General features: G+C 44.9%; 1 protein-coding gene across 1 annotated transcript in view; it reads left to right on the forward strand.

Moving 5' to 3' along the window:
• Positions 1-20713, forward strand: part of Sema3d (sema domain, immunoglobulin domain (Ig), short basic domain, secreted, (semaphorin) 3D) — a gene marked incomplete in the record, with an annotated part of 153608 nt that overhangs the window by 75370 nt on the left and 57525 nt on the right. The window contains 4 exon segments of the mRNA XM_005377189.2: positions 6291-6353; positions 13729-13848; positions 18199-18292; positions 20454-20582. Of these exon segments, the coding sequence (XP_005377246.2) occupies positions 6291-6353; positions 13729-13848; positions 18199-18292; positions 20454-20582 (406 nt within the window).

Here is a 20713-nt window from a genome sequence, read left to right on the forward strand (position 1 = left end):
GACAGAGACGTCCTCTCTGGAGCCCATCTTCTTTAATCAGTTTTTATGAACCAGCTGCAGCTTCCTCCCGTCCAGCACGGCCCTGTCACCTCTGAACTAGGCCAGAGGGCGTGGGCTGACCTTGTGCAGAAAACTCAGTCAGTGAACTCTTTGTCCCTCTGATGATGAAAGGAGACAGAATTAGCATTTCCTTTGGAAGTCCTTAGGCCTTATCATTGTATGAAAGTTTCTGTAACTCCCTGGTATTAAATAACTAAAAATAAATTGCGTGACATTTTCACCTCACTGAATAACTGTTAATGAACTGTAGAAATTGTGGATGAAAAGTATTAAGATTTATATAAAGTAAGAATAGAAAAATAATTCTTAGGGACATTACAAAATTTTATTTGTAAGTTTTTCCTATATTTTTTCTTGAAGTCGAGTTCTTTTAAAGAAATAGCCAAAGTATTGTTTTGGCTTTTGATAAAGAGAGGCAAATAAAATCAGTGTAAAATAACTAGATCACCACTTGTATTTTTAAATTCATGCAGCAAGCTGGGCGTGGTGGCACACTCCTATAATCCCAGCACTTGGGAGGCTGAGGCAGGAGGATCACTGTGAGTTTGGGGCCAGCCTGCACTACAAAGTGAGTTCAAGGCCAGCCTGAGCTGCATAGTGAAACCCTGTCTCAAAAAGGAAAAAAAAAAATTTATGCAGCAAAATTATAATTAAATCTCTCAAATGTGTTGAAAGTATAGCTCAATGACGTACGAATAGGTACAAAGAGGTACTGAAGGGAGTTTTCATTTATTGTGACAAGCTTTTTGTGCTGGACGTGTATATTGTATGACTCAAAGAAACACTCGCTTAGGGATACTGATATTTAGGCCTTCAAGTGTAGCATGAAAACACATTTTTGGAAATGATCAATTGTGAAATATTTTAAAGGCTACATGAATGTAGAACTACCACTCAAATAAAACCAGTTTGCAAGCCCTAACTGCTTGGTGGTGGCTCCGTTCGTTTGGGCCGGTTCTGATAACTGAGGGGGAGGACTTCGTCCCGCGCTTGCCCGGGGAGCAGTGCGCACCCTCACATCTGCAGCCTGGGCAGGAGAGGCCTGGGCCCCGCGGGCCTCTGCCCAGGAGTGGCAGCTGTCAGCTCTGTGCCTGGTACAGCAGGCAAGGTTGGTTAAGAAGCAGCATTCTACAGGAACGTTTCAGGAGTAATTCCCAGCAGAAGTTTTCCTAACAGGGAAGTTGTGCAGTGGCTTCTCTGCTTCCGCTAGGACTCTGTGAAGCGAAAGGAAAACATCCCTGCGTAACTACATGGGAGCCATGGAGTTTTCGAAACGGGCCGAGCAGGGTTTTACCCCGCGCGGTGCCCCGTGGGGAGCCCTGGGGTGGGAGCGGCCGGAGGCGTGCAGGGCGCAGAGCGCAGCGCTGGTCCCTGCTCACCGGCTCGCCTTGAGGGTGGCTGGGTGGAAGAGCAGCGCTGTCTTCCTCCTTGTGCAGTGACTTCTGCGACTCAGGCCTCGCGGAGCGCAGGGACAAGTGCAGTGGCGGTGCCCCCGAAGCAGCCTGCGGCCTGCGGGAGTGGGACCTCGCACAGCCCGCGCTGCCTGCGGGGAGCCTGGGCTCTGCTCCCTCCCTCTCACCGCCCTGCACGCCGCCTGCCACAGCCCCCGGAGAGGGCGGCGGTGGGCGCTACGCTGCACTTCACCCGTGTGCGGGTGTGCGGTAGCTAATAACGAGATGCGCTGGGGAGTTTACATAGACGTGCGTGTGTACGGCCTTCTGATAATCCTGATGCTCTTTCCTCCCAATCTCTCTCCCCTTCTCCGGTGCCCTTCCCCGTCTCTGAGAAGACCACGGCCTGTTTCCTCCATGTCTGCTCTTTGGACTCTCATCTCCTTATAGTTTGGGTTTCTCCTGTAAGAGGAACCATGCTATAATTAACCTTCGTGTCCCACTTACCCAGCATCATGGCCTCAAGTTCCAACCATTTTCTTACAAATCACTCAAGTTTATTCATAACGGCTGAATAATACTCCGCTCTGTAACTGCACCATTTTCTATGTCCATTAATCTATTGTTAGTTGTCTAGGTCTTGCAATAATATGGTGTGTGTGTGTGTGTGTGTGTGTGTGTGTGTGTGTGTAGCATGTTATATGTCATTTCAAAGGAGTACTGGAGCACAGAACTGTTGCCTGAACATATTCTAGCCAAGTCTTTGTAAACACACATGTAATTAGAGTCCAAGTAAGTCTATATGTCAGCACTTTTTATCTTACATTGTTTCATATTTATACTGAATTAAGGAAAATTAAATTTTTACTAATGAAGAATCAAAGCAATATCTTTTTTCAAAAAAATAAACCTTTGATTCTAATGACCAGGCAGCAAATAAAAGAAAATTCCACCATAAATTACAATTAAAATTACATCTTAAATATTGGCATAAGTACAATGGTCTTATTTTTTCCTTCCAAGTAAGAGTTTAGAGTCTGGAAGACAGTCAAATGCTTTGTAGGCTGTTGTTACTGAACATAGTTCTGTTCATAATTCCTAAGTTCTTACAGTGTTGGTTTAAATAACCCAATGTATAGTATCAGTGAATCTTTGCTTTGAAGGCTTCAATAGTATTTTAAGAAAAAGAAATTTGTGATCTTATGTGAGAATCCCCGTGCCAGGATGCACACCGTCCATGCAGCTTCTAGTTTTACCAGCTTCTAGACTTTATGCAATCAAAGACGAAGGGTGACAGAGAGCAAACATTTTGGAGAAATCTGCTACATAAACAGATCAGAAGTTCTATTTAAAAGTGAGCTCTGGAGTCCAACAACTTAACGGTACTTTTGTACCTCTGCACAACATTTACCTGTGAATTGAAAAATTAATTCTCAAGTTGGGTGTGGTGGTGCACCTCTGTAATTCCAGCACTTGGGAGGCTGAGGCAGAAGGGTCGCTACAAGTTCATGGCCATCCTGCGCTACATAGTGAGTTCAAGGCCGGCCTAAATTACATACTGAGACATTTTCTTAAAAAAAGTCAGTTCTCTGAAGTCGATAGTTTGTTTCACTAAGTAGGATGATACAACCCAATGTGTATTTATATGACTTGTAGTTAATGAATGAAAATGTACAATAAATAGTCAAAACATCATTTAAAACTTGCATTCCTTTGCAAAGAGGGAGGAAATGTGCAATTGGTATTTTAGTGTCAAATCCATAGTACAGAATTAGAGTTGAAACTTTGAATCTGAACTAAGTCTATAAACAAGGACACAGCAGGTGCTGACGCGGATCTCACCCACTGCGTGTTCCTTGGTGAGGCTGTATTTCCCTGTGGTGTCCTGTGGAGACAGAGCTGTGGTCTGGACTTAGAGGAGGGCACCTGGGTCCCAGCCTCAGTGCTGTCTGCTCCGTGCTGACATAGAAAATGTCTCCGAGATTTCACAGAGGGCCAGGTTACTTTCACATTTTGTCATTCTTAGACAATGCCTTCAGTTTCGAGCCACCATGAATAGTAAGAAACCCAATTTGGGGAACATCACATAACTCATAATTTCACTCGATCACCCAATATACTGGTCTGAAGTACATACCCGGATCTTGTGATGGCCTTTGCACTCTTTCATGCTCATTTATGTAACTGGAGTGAGTTCAGTGTTTTCCTTTGATTTTTCCTATAGGATCAATACCAGTAAAAAATGTAGTTCTGAACAAAGCTATAAATATTTGCCCTAAATTTATTTCTGAAATGGGGTACAGTATTATAGCTGATTGTCAAAAACGGGGACAACAGAATTTGACATATGGAAATGACCCAGAGAAATACTAGTCTCCGCTGGGAGATGGAGTAGAGTAAGTCAAGGGTTAAACCAACCGCCAGGTGATGAGTACGGATTTGTTAGTCTTCTGTCCGGTGATGGGAAGTTGCCCTGTGCAAAACCACTGCCACCTTCAAGAACCAAGTGTAAACAGCATTGTCACTTTACAAGATAAAAACTTTTGAAAACTCATTACGCAGTGTAAATATAATTAACTTTACTGAATTGCACACTTAACCCGGTTAAAATGCTAAATTTTATTTTGCATGTATTTCACTATAATTTAAAATAGCAATAAACCAAAACGTGAGAAAAAAGTGAGTTGATATCTTTAGTCTGTGTAAGCAAGAACTCCATAACTTCAAGATGTTATTTTCAAAGGAAAGAAAAAAGAATACCCCACCCAGTATTTTTCTACTAATTATTACAAACAAACTCCATAAATTCAAGGTTTTACCTTTAAAGTAAAGCAGAGTGCCTAGTCCAGGACTTTTCTACCCTCTGTTAAGAACAAATAAACAAAAATAAAAATTAGATTTTTTAAAAAAATTTTTCACATTTCCTGCCGGATGCATACCTTCCTTTGGATTTTCAAGACTCTGGGTTCTTAACTGGCTCTGGTCTATTGATCAGGTCATGACTCATTTTTATGCATCTGTTTACTAACTTGCATTACTTACTTGTTTTAAATTGTGTATTAATCACCTGAAAATAATGCAGGCATGAGACCCTGGCCTGTTCTCTCTCGGGCATCAGGAGGGGGAAGATTGTGTCAAAAGCCCAAAATCAAAAAAAAATAAAATGAAACAAAAAAGCACACTGTTCAGAATAAAATAAGTGGCAAATACCATTTCTGTTCATCAACTTACCCCTTTCCCACCTTGAATGACTTTTTCCTGAACTGATCTGCATGTAGCTCTGAAACATGCCTACCCTGTTTTAGGTGTTTTCACTTCATTCTAAGGGTTCGCGGTATTTGTAATTTGGAGAGTTCTGTGCTGTTTTGCTTCACCTAATAATGGAATACTAAGATGACCCTTCAGTGCTGTGATTCCTTGATATTTGGCAACTGGCTCCTATTTACAGTTACACAAAGGTGCAGCTACACTTCTGGACAGATGAGTAACCTCAAGGCAGGGTGGTGAACTCACTCATCACCGTGTGCCCTGCCTGTTGCAGCTTGGGTGGTATCTGGACGCTGCTGTTTTCTCCAAATCAACAAGCTTGCTTCCATAAAAAACCGCTGTCCTCTGCCCTGTGCTCTGAGATCAGCTCAGCCCTGATACTCCACCCTTCATTGCGTTTGTCTGTGAGAGGGGTGTGTTGCACTGTAACCTCTATTCTTCATGCAAAGACATAAAAGCCCAGGATTTCACCATAAAGATAATATCATGTTAACTGCGCCTTCTAAACCCTGTGTTCATTTTAACAAGTCTCACAGTGTGTCGCCCCAGGGTAGCTTTTTCTTCACCCATTAAAACGTTTTCTGCTCACGTTGGTGACACTTGTAATAAAGGTCTGCCCGGACTGTGGAGGACGTGTTGTAAGCCAACCAGAGCTGGCTGTGCCTGACTCTTACTGCCGACGGCTTACAGAGCCTTCCTTGCTCTGAGCTAATGGACTAAGGACTGATTGAACCTTTCTTTGCAAAAGCTTCCTGCCAGAATTCCGAAACTGTAAAAACAAATGAAAACAACAACCAAACCTTTCTGATAAATTCAACATTGTGAAGCATAATTAAAAACTACCAACCAAGGTGGTCGCGGTGTTTGACCTTAACCATTTGTCCCTGTAACATTTACTGTACAGTGGCTTGTGGCCCACATAGAAGGCAGAATCTGGTCAGGTTGCAGCTGTTACATGAGTTGCTTTAGGGCAGCTGACCTGCCATTTCACGTGGAACTCAGTTTTCTGACCTGAAAACGAGGAGAATAGGGTTATCTCACAGGTCATTGTGGAATTTAAAGAAGATAATGTTTCTAAACTATTTAATGTGGTGATAGGCGTGCCTGCCTCCAGGCTTGTGAAATACTCTCAGCAAGTTTAGGTGGGTCCTGGCAGAGAGTGACAACTCGTGTGTGTGCAGTGTTTCTAGGCCTCATCGTGGGGCCTGTGGGCCCCATTCTGTAGGAGCACACACAACAGCGTCCATATAGCCTGTCCCGAGACAAACGCACTCTGTACTTCTGTTGACAGCACCAGAGGAATGTAGGGCCCTCTGAATGTGTTCTTCCGTCACGGAGAAATGAGACTTTATGAATGAAAATGATGCTGCTCCTAAGCTATCTTCCTTCAGAAACTTTTCAGGTTGGCTTTAGGAAATAGGTAAATTTGAGGATTCTCACATGACCCTAGATGAGATTCATATGCATTCTTCAGTGCAATGGATCCAGCCCCTTTTCTGGTCAGAGCTGTGGAGTGTCAGGGTGTTGCGGTATTCATATTTATGTTCTAACACACTTCTAAATGCTTTACAGATCCACTGGCCTGCTGCAAAAGAACGAGTGGAATTATGTAAATTAGCTGGGAAAGATGCCAATGTAAGTATAAAACTTTAGAATTGCACTTGGTCAACCTCTTTGATATGAGAGTAAATATTTATGCTCACTTTTATTGAATTAATGACATTAGTGTATTATTTTTAAGACTAACAGTCTGTAAATGGTTTATATATTTCTACTTTGCCAAAAGCACTGGTACTATTCCCCAAAATCTAGAAATTTCAACAAAACTATGCTTTGTAATATATTAATTCTGAATATTATTATTTATAAAAGAAACATATTAAAATATTTAAAAGTACACCATCAGGAAGTACATTACAAAGGATGTTTTGCGTTAATGTACATGTGCATTGTAAGAGTACACAAAACCATTCCAAGCACACAGTTGATGTTTCACTTCGCATTTACAACATGTGAAAGACTGTGTGTGTGTGTGCGTGTGTGTGCGTGTGTGTGTGTGTGTGTGTGTGTGTGTGTGTGTGTGTGTGTGTGTCTTCTCATGAGCAGCTGGAAGCGCCCTCCACCAGGCCTCAAGGCAGGGGACTTGGCTGCAGCCCTCCTGCCCGGCTGCTTCTGTGGGCCAAGAGTCTGCATCCTGCCTGGTCTGCACCGCCGGCTACCCACCAAGTGACTGAAGCGTGCTGCACCCCCGCTGTCCTCTCCCCTGTGCTCTGAGATCAGCTCAGCCTCAATGCTGGGCTCTGGCCTGACCTCGGCACTGTGTTGATGGGGAGACACACCACATGCAAATGTGGCTAAATATGTGAAGAGGTTGGGAGCCTGGGCAGAAATAAGGGCATCCTGAGGCTCGTTGGCAGTGTCCTCTAAAGCTTCCTGAACCCACCATAGCACAGGGGTGTTGAGCTGAGCCCTGTTTTCACATTTAACGATAACCACGTATGAAAAGATAATTAGATTACAGTTACTCCTGTCATGGGACCAGAGTATAACAAGTGGCACTTAATAAGCTAACAAGAAGGTCAAAGCGACAGGAATCTAGTACATGTTATTTTATTCACTATTCATTTAGTTATTAAAAAGATTTTATTTTATATTCATTTTGCAAAACAAATTTTTTTTTTAATTTTTTATTTTAAAGAGAGTTGTAAAAAAAACAATAGCAAAATGCCAACAACATGTGCACAGGTGTTTATGTGAGACAAACACGGCATCTGTCTTCATGGACCTCGCATGGAATGGAGCATAAAGGCCCAAGTGGTGACCTGCACATGGAACAGTGCTGGGAGACAGAGCACTCAAACCCAAACACAGTAACCGGTGGTTACACCTTAGTTCATATTCGGCTACTATTAAATGTGACCCTATAGTCCCATTTGCACTTACAGAGATCTACCAGGAAGAGTGAATGTCAACTGCAGTGAGAGACAGTTTGCCCATTCATTTCCTTGTAAAGAGAGTGATTCAGCTCTTCGAGAATAGATCATTCTTCTTCCTGTGACTTTAATAACTTCATCCTGTTATTAAGTCTCAGCCATGAGCTAGAAGGCTGGTCTACAACAGCATCAAGTCTTCATTGAATGTGTGAGGCTTTGGTTATGAGTTTTCAACTTTATTTTGTCCAGTGAGCCGCAGAGCATGGCATAACCAGTGTGCATATTTTATATTTTGTGTCTCACTGGTATTGTTGGCTGAAGAGGCCAGTAGGGAAAGGGTGTTTTCATTTAATCCAATAAGCTAATGTCAGTTTTCCCATGGTTAGTTGAGGGGTAAACACTAGAGGTCAGTCAGTGAAGGTTTAATTTGTGACGGTGTCGTTGTTTCGCACGTGCACTAAATGCGGTTACACAGTAACTGAACTGCCCCTCCCACTAAATTAGAGCAAAAGCCGAGGAGCACTTGCTCGTGGTAGTACCCTTGGGCAGCTCGGGTTCCGTCAGACCCTGCGCAGTTCCGCTCTGTTTGTGAACGAGCAATAAGCACATCTACTACCAACCCAAGACTAGAGACAGGAGGAGTTTTCCTTTTTCACTAAAATCTGTAAAGTGTGATGCTGAATCATGAAGATACAAGTCTACTTTGTCACTTTAAAATTGCACTCTATTTTAGAGCTTCCGGTGACAGCCGACAGTTTGGTAGCACTGACCATCCTTAGAAAGCGTTTTCAGCACCTCGTATGTGTAATCTCTTTCAGTCCTTACAGCAGCACGCTATGCTGTGTTTTTTTATGACAATTCCCTGTCCTCTGGGTAACAGATACAAAAGCCAGAAAATTAAATGACTTGCCTAATATCTCACACCTGGTAAAGAGTGAAGCTGGGAACTGAAACCAGAAGTCTGGGCACACAAGCTATGATCCTGCGTAGCACCATAAACCTCACACATGAGGTCTACAGGCCACATGTCTCAGTCATTTCTCTTTTCAATATCACCTAACATAGATTCTCATTTTGAACAGCACTGTGTAGAATTCAGCCAATAGGAAACAGAGACAAATCTGTGGTTGTCCTCTTTTATTGCCTTTGGCTTTCTCTCTCTCCTCCCTACTTTCTAGTAATTTTTACCTATTTCCCAAGAGTGTGTTTAGGATTAACAAGTGTTTGGAAAAACTGTCCCTTCAGAAAAAAGGTACAACCACAAAAGAGTGAATTATTTACCAAAATGAAAGCTAGCTGGTTAGAGTACAGGACTGGAGAGAATATTCCACTTTCTTGAGCAGAGTCCCACAGTGTAACTGAGGGAAGGGGAGGGATGAGAGGACAGTGTTGGGTCACGTGTCCTTATGCTTAGAAGGTTGTTCAAAGCAGAGTCAGTAAAGATATCCTCTGTCTTGATTACAGGGCAACAGCTCAGTACAGGTAGAGACAGCAGGGGTGCGGGGAGCAGACACATCACACAGGGTCTTCCTGCTCCAAAATCCTATGATTGTTTTCTTTCTTATAACATTTTAAGGAAGTCTAAAACCTAGTATTGTAGAAAATTTGTAAATTTTGAAGAAAAAAACCCCAGAGTCACTCACTGGTAAATACGTCCTCCCCAACACACCCTACCCTGAGGCACTGGTGACACTGTGATGTTTATTCTTCTACCTTACCCATTTCTGGTTTTCAGAATAAAATCATGGTGTACATAATCCTCCAGCACATTTATTTTACTTTGTAGATTGTTAGGAGACTTTCCCCATGTCATGAAATCCCCTGCTCTAAGCAGCTCTCCATAACCACACTGCCTTCCTTTATGCGCGGCCTCACAGCTGCTCCTGCCAGCCACGGGTGCCCCAGCCTTTGCTCTCGCCCCTGACCCTGCCCATAGAAACCTCGTGTCTCAGTGTTCTGAAGGTCTTTGTCTGCTGAGCAGGCTTCCGCTGGTTAAGGATGGATAATCTTTACACACGTTGCTCAGTGGCCCTCCAGAAACTGTGCGGCACAACTTCCAGCCGGCAGTGGATGAGTACGAAGGTGTGGTCTCCCAGACCCTGCTAACACTGGACACAGCGCACAGGCATGTTTATTATGAATGCATAGCGGTGAGGACAATAATTTAATCTGCCAACAAATGAAAATACGTTTTTGCTGTTCAGCTTGAAAGTCCTTCGCTATAAATACTAAATATTGCATACAATTGTAAATACCAATTGCATACAATTGTAAATTTTAATGGTGTATCATTGCACTTGGTTTATTTTTATTCTGGTGCTTGCTTTTTCTTATTGCTACCTTTAGTTTTATAAAATATACATATATTTGTATATTTTATGCTGGGTTCTATGTGTATACTGAAATAACACATATGCGACTATTATAAAATATTTTGTTTTGCTGTATTGCATTAGTGAGAAAAGCATTCTACATCAGTTACCTTATTTTAGATACAGACTTTAAAATATTTAAATAGGAATGTCTCTTAAATTTGTCCTTTGCTCTTTTATCACAACCAGTTGTTGTGCTGTAGAAACCTATACTGTTAGATCATCCCTTTTTTTTCGCTTTTTAGATTTTTTTTTTTGTTTTTTTTGTCTTTCTGAGACAGGATTTCACTATGTAGCCCAAGCTGGCCTTGAACTTGAAGTGTCCTCCTGTCTCAGCCTCCCAAGTGCTAGGATTATAGACATGCACCTATGCCTGGTTAGATTGTCCTTTTTAAGATAAATCTGATATTTAGATTTTTACATATTCACTTTGAATTGTTAGCAATTTATTAAAATATGGTAGACATCCTAGGGCCTAAGTGGCTGTTCTCCATGCAGGATTCTGTCTGAGAATTGCATGTGGTTAATGATCAGAAAAGTTTGATGATCATCACAAATTTTGCAAAACATATTAAAGATAAATACAGATCTCAGGGAGCTGGAGGCGTGGCTTAGCGGTGCCACTTGCCTAGCACAGAAGTCCCTGGGTGCCAACGCCAGTGCTACGAGAACTGTTGTCTCGTAGTTAGCCTACATAAATTCAAATTAGCAGTTGTAGCTCCAATAGCAGAATTATGCAGAAAGCTAGGAGATGGGCTCTGTAAATCCTGAGCACAGCACGTACTTCTGGCTGGCTGGCATCTCCCCAGCTACCTGGAGAGAAAGTGACATTCTAAAAGAACGTGAATAGACGAGTAGTAATCTTTCTCCAAATATTAATTCGTCTTCATTTAACTATTTATTCATATGCGGGTGCATGTGCAATCAATTACTGAAAATCTGCTGTGACTGAAGAGAATTAGAAGCTGGCGCCTTGATTTTGGAAGCCTCCCTCTGTCCCTCTAGGAAGGCTAGGGAAGAAGAGGGCAACGCAGCGTTCCCCAGGTCCAGTGTCGTACTTGCTGCATCCTCCGGTTCCATGCAGCAGTGCCACTGTGGGAAACAGCTGAGGAAGTAGCCACCTTTCAGGGAAAGGGAAAAGCTGCTTCTCAAAGCGTTTCTCCTGCCCCAGGGAATGACGTACCATTAATGGGCAGCCACTAAGTGAAAAAAATCAGGTTAATTATTCATCAAGGTGTTTAAGAGAAACTAGGAAACCTTGTGTATACAAAGGAAACAGCACCTAATCTCTGAGATTTACAGTAATGAAGTTCTGAATTAAAAGGGGAGTCATTGTAGTAGGTTGTTCTGCTGAAACCTCTGCTCCGGGCACAGTTAAAGTGCGAGATCTTATCTTGCCCTGCAGCCAGGCCTGTCCCCTTCACTGACAAAGCTCACTGACTCCATTCTCTTTTTTGTATTCTGTGCTAGATAATTCAGCATACTTTGTCCCACTCCGGGCCAGCCCGATGCGAGGGAGGACAGGGTTTCAGGGATCAAGCCCAGGGCAGGGACATGACTGTAGGGCTGGCTGCATTTTGCTAAATGCTTCTAGACAGGTTAAGTGGTGGTGCACATGGGAGGCTGAGGCAGGAGGATCGCTGCCAGTTCAAGGCCAGCCTGGGCTACATAGTTTCAGGCCAGCCTGAACTACACGGTGAGGCCCGGTCTCAAAACCAAACTAAATCAAACAAAACAAAGCAAGATGTGCTTTGGTGTGAGACAGGGCTTTTTGTTTTATGATGCCTGCAATTCCTGCCATGTGTAAGACTTCATGGCTGGCCTTATTTGCCTTCTAATAATACAACATTACCTCTGAGACACCATCACTTTTCTGATTTCATAATGTACAGTGCGAGAATTTTTATACAGATTTTTTTTTTCAGAGCCTTGTATAGTTAATTACCCTGTAAATTCTGTGTTTGGTAAAAGTGAACTTTAAAAATCTGAAGTGACACAGCGGAGAGTAGACCCCGCTGCGGTGCTGCTCGGCCCTGCCTGTCCCTGAGGCCTGCTCAGCTTTGCTGCAGGTCCCCATCCAGGCAGAGGAGCAGCAGCCCTCCCACGGGTTGAGGAGTGTGCTGAGGGACTCAGCCCCTCTGCCCCGGCTCCCGCAGCCGGCTTTCCTCACAGTGCCCTGTGCATCGTCAGACCCCAGGTGGGCATCGTTCTTCCTGCCCTCGGTGCCCACTGATTCCCACCGTGCTGGCCTCATATCAGAAGAGCGCGTTCCTCCCTGACAGTGATGCCTCCAGCAGGATGGACAGAGGAGTGTGATATGTGAAGCCGGATGACTTAGCAGAAAGCTGACTGTAAAATTTTCTTCCATAAGAATCTACATATAGTAAGCATATGAACACATATCTAAACACATGAAGGCATGAATACATGGAGAGAAGAAAGTCACATGCCTTGGACCGTGACATTGGCACGACACAGCCCTGGGGACTGGGTTGGGGCCCTTCGCTGTGCAGTGAGCAACCTGGGCAACTGTCCATAGAGCCCTGCATCTCCCCTTCTGGAGAGGAGACCCCGTCGCCCACCCGCGGACCACCTGGGAACAGTACCATGGGTCCTAGACAGTGAAACCGCCTTTCTCAGGGAGCAGAGGGCAGAAGACCCACCGAGCAGCCTGCTGCTCTTGTCTCATGGGATCGGATGGCTCTGGTTAGGAGCTACAGATTCTTGAGGTATAAAATCGCAGGTCGGCAGTGTGAGGGCCGCGCTAGGACCTGGATCTCTGGCAGATTTGCAGATAGCTGTTCACTTAAAATTGAGTGGCTTCTGGGCTACTGATATTTTACAGGTTGGGTGAGGATAAGGGATCATCATTCAGTGTCACGTGGCTTTGTTTCATCTGGGTGACAATCAGAGCAGTGCCCAGTTGCCTCGACCTAGGTGAAGGTACGGAATCAGTAGGTGAACTGATCTTGATCCTCAGTGCCAAGAACAAGGGCTCTGGAAAACAGAGAGCTGCTGTTTGCTAATAAATAGGGATAGAAAGCAGTTCAATTCTGAGGATAACAGCCTTGTACAGAAATAGTACACAGGAAGAAGATATACAAGAGCCTTTCCCAACTTGACAGGGTGTAGGAAAATTCTACAGGGTATTGGAGAACAGAAGAGACTCTGAGAATCAGCAGGAGACTATTTTTCCTTAAAGGCCCCTTAGCATCTGAAGCTAAACAGAAGCCCATGGTGGACATTTCCAGCAGTAAGAAAGGGCCATGGTTGTAGGGTTGCAGGCGTGCACATCTGGTCCAGCGCCTTGTTCGCTGTGAGGGGCAGACGGCGTGTGGAACAGCAGGCACTGTGTGGGGAGGTTATGGGGTGAGGGGAGCACAGGGGGCTTTGTGCTCCGCGCACCCTGAGGGGAGGACGGGTTCAGCGCTCTCCCTGCAGGAAGGGCGCCGCGGAGCTCTGACCTAACACTTGCACTAGGTCCAGCCTCGGATTTCTCAGAGCTGGAAAGTGAGTCCTTGGAGCCACAGTTTCTGTATGTGTCTTGCCTTTTTAGTTAAGTCGGACGATTAAACTTTTCTCATAATTCCTTTTCATTTCTTCTTAGTTTCGATTGTTTATCTACTTGAAAAACTGATGGTATGAATGCTAATCCTTCAGAAACCCAAGTCATGTGCTAATGCTTTGAATGTTTGTGCCCCATAGACAGAATGTGCAAATTTCATCAGAGTGCTTCAGCCCTACAACAAAACCCATGTCTACGTGTGTGGAACCGGAGCTTTTCACCCAATGTGTGGATACATTGACCTTGGGCTCTACAAGGAGGTAATTACAAAGAGCTGCTGTGGAAAACACAACCTATGTAATACTTTGTTATCTAATGTCTGTAACACAAAACAGGCATTTGAATATAAGAACTACAACAGAGTTTATGAACTGCGTAAGGATTCATGTTCTTAACCATTTTGTGGACTATCGTTTTCGGGACATATTTTACTCACCTAATAAATTTTCCTATTAAGAGTTGTTTTTATTGAGCCAATCAACACTAATAGTATGAAATGTGAAAAGTGCTTGTTTTCTATGGGTTCTGCGTATATCTCAGGATAATTCCCTTGAGTGTTCTTTGTAACTAAATATATGTAGTGCTGCTATTGGTAAAAATCCATTTCCCATTAGATTTTGCAATGGAATTGCATCATAAATAATGTTACTTTTCCATGCACCAAGTTGGCCTGCTATGTGGGTTTATGAGCATAGACACTCGGGAAAGAGAGTGCTCCTGATTTTCTTAAACTTACATAGATAGTCACTGTCACACTGAACTCAGTGTTTCTGCCAGACCAGATTAACATAGTGGAAATAAAGGATGTGTTAATCAACATTAGTTCATTCCCGAGATCACTAAGCATCTTGGGATATGAGAAACAGGGATATTTAAGAAATTTGAAACAACGAACACTTCAGAGTACTCTGTGCCAGAGGCTGCGCTGCACACTACCTGGATTGTTCCCTTGGAATTCCACAGACTCTTAATAAAGTTAGTTCCATTATTGTTCCTGAAATACGGGCTAGAAAATTTCAAGTCCCAGTGGGAAAAATTTGCATTTCCAAGTTCACCAGACTAGCAAATGACCTAGCCCACTGGACATAGGATCCTAGTTCTAGTGCAAGCGTGCCCAGTGAGACACGCTGCAGACATCAGTGTTCCTTTGTGGGTGCCGTGGTCCTGAATTTATGTATCTAGACTTGTGCTCCTTTGAGCAACCCACATACTGCAGCATGCTTGACTGCACTTGCAGTCACGCCTCATGTAGGGAACCAGTCCCTGCCATTTCTGCAGAGATCAGACCCACGACTGTGGCTACATAGGTCTTTCTCCCTCCCCAACCTGCCTAACCCATCCAGACTAAAATGTTTGAAAACCAAGCAGCCCTGATAGTTAAATCTCTGAACCACTGGGAGACTTGGCAGCCCGATCCGTCATTCTTTGTTGCTGGTGTAATGTTCTCCCTGAGCTTTGATGAGGGTTGATATATAATAGTAGCTTCCCTCACAGGGTGTAATTATGAGAGATAGGCACCCCCCCCCCCAGGGGTGTGCGGCGGCCCCAGGCTAAAGGCCAAGCTCACAACCTGCCTGGGGAAACAAAGAGCGGTCCTCTAACTCCCTGAGTGCTGAAAGGGAATTTAGATGGCGCTAATTGCTTGGCTTAGACTGTCAAGAAGCCCGAGGCAGTCAGAGTTAAAAGTTTCCTGCAGAAGAGAATTATGAGAGGGTTGGGATTCTGAGCAGGGTGCGTTTTCCGCTGTCAGGAGCACAGGTAACTGAGTGGCAGATCCGCAGCAAGATGGTTAACCTTTACAGTGAACCAGTAGTTCCCAGAGATCTTCTCCAGAGTTTAGGTCGCCACGGTTCATGGGGTGGGCGGCAGGCTCTGTCAGGACTGCTGCTGGTCGGGGAGAGAGAGAGCCCAGATGAGCCCGAGAGCGGGCGGGGTGCGGCAGTGCCTGGCTTTATTGAGGAGGAGCGGTGACCTTGTGGGGTAGGATGAGTTGGTGACTCTGCCTTGTGCATCAGAGACACGCTCAGAAGCTTACCCCAAGGGACCACTGGATCCAGAATTCGAAAGAGAAATCAAGGCAGCCATAAACAGCTTGAGCCTGAGTTTGAAAAGAGATTCCAGTCATTTACCAACTGATGGCCTCATGAACACTGCAGATTTACTGCCACTTTGATCATTCGGTAAAATGACTATCCAATAGCAACCACGTCCCGGAGCTATGCTGAGTATAAGATGAGATGATTGTATACACTTGGGCATAAGACTTGCTCTATTCCAGATACCAATATTCACGAGTCAGTAGGCAACAGAAACAGAAACTAAGGAGGCCTACATTTCAACATCTCTCTCTCTCTCTCTCTCTCTCTCACACACACACACACACACACACACACACACACACACACACACGATCACAAAAAGGAATACTGAAGTCCTGCAGTACGAAGAGTGCCCAACAGCTGTTCAGTCGTGGCCCTGGCGGTGGAAGGAGCGTCGTCTTTCCTGCGAGGTCTCCCCTCTGGGGTGGCTCACCTTGTGGGCAAGTGGGGATGACACTGACAGTGACTCTGCCTCCTGTTGGTGGTTGTTTTCTTACTTTCTCATCTTCTGACTCTTCACCTCTCCAGTAACATTCCAGTTTGTGCAGCTCAGCCAAGTGCCTTTTGCATCATTAATCAGTTTCAAGGGGGAAAAATCTTGTGAAATCCAAGTCTCAAGACGCTGAGGGCTGTGCAGTCCCTTATCTCCGATGCATGCTGAGTCGTCCCTTGCTTTTGACCACACTTGCTGTCGGCGTCCATGGGGGGCTTGGGAGCAGGTTTTCTTGGTATCCTCTCTCTCAAGGGGACTGTGAGAGACAAGTGTGCTCACTGTCCACAAATAGCAATTTTATGGGCTTCTCTCAAGAATTTAAAAACAAAAGTCCGCACCGGTGAAGAGGCCGTTTGGTGTCTTGCATACGCTGTGCGGTCCACGCAGACATTGTCTAGCTTTCCAGTGTAATCTTCAGAGATACTGGCTTTCAGTTCACTTTTCCCTTTACAGTATCCCATTATAGACTTCAGGGTCAGCACATCGGTTTAACTTGTGGAAAAGAGTGTCCCCTCAATGATCCACAAATAGGCTTAGGATCCACTGTCTACCGGTGTTTTCTCAGCCTGTCTGGACCGCAGTTGAGAAGTAGTCATGCTGTAGCAGCTCTCAGACTGAGGCTCTGGATCACTTTTATTAGCTGTTCAAACCAAGGGCACTGGATTCCATCATGTTACATGGTCACAGGCCATCTATAAATTGGCTTCAATACATTTTTAAATCCATGCGTTTGAAATTCTGAGACCAAATTAGTTAAGAGCATTAAATTGGAGGTAGTCTGCATTCAGCCTCCCGATTTGTCACTTATGTGCCACTGATCCAGGTATGGAGCCTTCTCTGCTCCCAGTGTCACACTCACAGAGCTGGGATTCTTAGCATAGCTACACTGTTAGGCTCCTGGTGAGAATTCAATGGAATGAGCTGTGGAGAGTCAGCAGATTTGAGGTAGTTCCTTCTAACTATTGGGTGACATTATTCCTGGTAGTAAAGTATATTATGAAAATTATGGGCTATCCCTCCTTAATCCAGCTATTTGAATTGTTGTCACTATTTTTTAGAGGCAATACTTACTGTTCAAGAGAACAGAGTAAGATGTCAATGACACCATCATGTAGCAGGTGATCCAAAGACCTCTACAACTTTTGTGTCCTTGCTTGCTTTCTGTGTGAGCAGCGTGGAATGATTCCTTCTCATGAGATGTGTGTGCTGATGGGACTTTGCAGCTACTTTTCCACCAGGAGAGAATTCTGAGACGCTGGCTTCCTCTGAGTGTCCAGGGCGAGCCATCTGCTCTTTTGCTGCGTGGTGGTGTTGCCCTTGTTTCAGAACACCCCGGCTCCTGTCGCTGCATTCATTATGCGTTCATATTTTTCTTGGAAAGTTCAACTTAAGATGTTATTTTTTCCTGAATATTAAAAGTCTGCCAGTATCATTCTGTCTGCGGCCACTATTATACAAATAGATGTTTCAGCCAAAATAACTACGCCTCCTTAATGTGTATGGTGTTTCCTTAATAGCGAAACTGCTACAGCAGAATGCTTTTACTGCTCTGGAAATTAACTGCCTGACTTAGAACACTTTCATGTCAGGAAGATTAACACAAAGCCATGGGGTTTAAGTAGTTTGGCATAGTTGCAAATGTTTAGTTATACAAATCATAATGATTATCCTGAAAGCATAAATATTACAGTAAATGTATTCCTTAGAAGAGGAAGTTGGTTCTGTTAGGCTCCCCAACTTGGCTTCTCAGCGGAGAGGGTACATGTGCGTGTGCTTGCTGGTAACTTGGATGTTGGTGATGGTCCATCACCCCTTGGGAGCCAGGGGACCTGTCCTGGTGGCTGATCCTCACCAGCCGCGGTGGCAGCTGAAGACCTGAGCAGCAGCCTGAGGCTCACCCTGCATGCTCTGCTAGATTTCACTGAATTCTGTGAGTTGGGATGGAGCTCCCACCATCTGTGTTCTTGCAGGTTTTGACAGTATCGAAAATCTCCCTGTGTTAATATTTCTTATGACAGGAAGTCACGTTCAAACTGGACACACATACCCTGGAGTCCGGCAGACTGAAATGTCCTTTCGACCCCCAGCAGGCTTTTGCTTCTGTGATGACAGGTAAGCTCAAGCATGCACAGGCCTTGCTTGTGGGTGACTTTTGGGAACAATGTGTGCAGATGAAACCGCATTTTATTGTGGGGCTGAAGATTACTGTGGATGACTCCTCCCCCGCCCATTGGTGCCAGGAGCGTAAAGCAGGTCTTTGTCTGGTGCGCCCTCCTCAGGGAAGCCTGGCCCAGCCTCAGTCTGCAACCTGCCTCGGACGTGCAGCCCTACCTGGGTTCTTTTTCAAGCAAAGGGCCTGCTGACTCACTTTAGAATTTTGCACTTGACACTGGGATTTTCTTACACTGCACTGTGCTCTTTACCTCAATATGGACATTAAATGTGGCAACCGCATAAGGAAATAAATTAGTAGACAAAGTGAGCAGAGCCGTGGGGTGTGGCTGTTTAAGGTCATGCCTGTTTCCCCAGCTTCATTACATCACTGGGAGTCTGAGATTCTTGCTAGCGCCTCGTCTTCTCGCGCTTGGCACACGTCTTTTCCAAACGTGTACGTGTTGTTTGCGAGTCCGTGTTTGCCGCACCTCACGCTCACGCTCACGCTCACGCATCGCCGGGAGCGGCTGCGCGCACAGGACGATCCACTCCCTTGGTCCCTGCCCCGCCCTCCTCCCTGCTCCCCGACTCTTGTATCCGTTTGCCAAAGCTCTGTTTCCATTTTCTCTTCATTTCTCTTTTTTGAAAATCCCCTGGACATAACTTAAATTCTGATATGAGATAGCTCTTGCGTAAAGGAGGTGGCGATGTGCGCCCTGAAGAATGTCATGAGAATCGTCCCTACTCACAGCCAACCTAAGTGCCCTGTTGTCTCTGCTGGTGACTTTAGTCTCTTTTTACGTGACTTGTTTATCAAATGTTTGAACAGACGCTCAGAGCGAACCACCGTGACATTTTAATCTTCACTTGGCACGAACCAGTGACCTTGCTTTGAAGTGAAAGCATGTGTGTCTCTGCGTGTTTTGAAAATCATACGGCTAATGTTCACTCTTTCTCGGGAAACCAAATAGATGGTTTGTGATTCTCACCTGTCAAGTGGCGTTGACACATTCTGCATAAAAAAAAAAAACACTGGGTTTGGGCTGGGCCTTGGTACACTGCTTAGGAATCCCAAAGTAATTTCAGGTGCAGGGAAGACAGTTAAAAAGTGAATAGTCAGACACAGTTTTTAGTTTGGGACATACCATTTTTTCCTGACAACATATTTGAATATTTGGGATTTTGTTTATTTCAAAATGATGGTTTGCTTCTTTTATTTTTACCAAACTTCCTAAGAATGTTTTTATTGATGATGTTGCTATGTTGCTCAATTTTAAAAATGTATCCCTCAATACAACGTTGCCCTCTGCCCGACATGCTGTGGAGAGGTATCCTGAGAGGGTGGAACCGGTACTGTGTCCTCACCCCTTTCCACAGCCAGACCTCTCCCGCGTGGGTTTTGTTTCCTTGTGAAGTTGCCTGCCATCATTTTCAGGTGGAATTGTCCCCGAAGGTTCAGTGAAAGGCTTATTGAGAGAGATACCTCAGACAATTTAGAAAGTATTTTAATCACTTCTCACGCAAGGCAAAATTAAATATCACGACAGAACAGTATTTTCATTTTCGTATGTAAACATTAAAGAAATGCAGGTGCTCTACAGAGATTACCTTCTTTTCCATTTTTCATTCAGAGCAATCCAAGTGGTGGACCGTAAAATTCTCGGGCAATAGCAGACTTCGTTTTCAGAGGGACGGGGGTTCCACTGCAGGGACAGCAGTCTCCCTGTGCCCCTGCGCCCCTGTGTTCTGCCGGCCCTGGGAGCCCGCCCATCCTCCTCACCTCATCTCCCCTTCAGCCTCCTGCTGCCTTGCTCCCCTCACTCCCTGCCCCTGCTGCCTCTCCTCCGCTTCCCCCTGCCCTTCCTCTTTCCCCGCCTTTCTCCTTCTTCCTCTTCCTCTCCCTAGTGGACCCCAGGCAAGCTCTGTACATAGATCACAGGGCTGAGCAGTTTGGTGTGCAGAGAGGACTCCGTCTTCCCCTGCCCAAGAATGGCTGTGCACCAACTAAGCTCACTCCTTAAACCCTGAAAGTGAAGCTCATGGAGCCGTGCAGTCCTGGGGCACGGGTGGCTTGCTGTGTGGGAAGTGAGCTCAGAAGCCCTGTGTGCCTCCCCCGCAGATGAGTACCTCTACTCGGGAACAGCGTCCGACTTCCTGGGCAAAGACACGGCCTTCACGCGCTCCCTGGGACCCACGCACGACCACCACTATATCAGAACCGACATTTCCGAGCACTACTGGCTCAGCGGTGAGTCGCACCTTCGCTTCTGATTGTTCTGGCATTGCTGTGGGGCAGACAAGAAGCTCACTGTTACTCATTCAGGGGCGTTCTGGGGTGGTCGGCTCAGCACAAAATTATAAAATACATTTAGGGCCGGG

The sequence above is a fragment of the Chinchilla lanigera genome, unplaced genomic scaffold, assembly GCF_000276665.1.
Source record: "Chinchilla lanigera isolate Chin_1 unplaced genomic scaffold, ChiLan1.0 scaffold00009, whole genome shotgun sequence".
Lineage (NCBI taxonomy): Eukaryota > Metazoa > Chordata > Mammalia > Rodentia > Chinchillidae > Chinchilla > Chinchilla lanigera.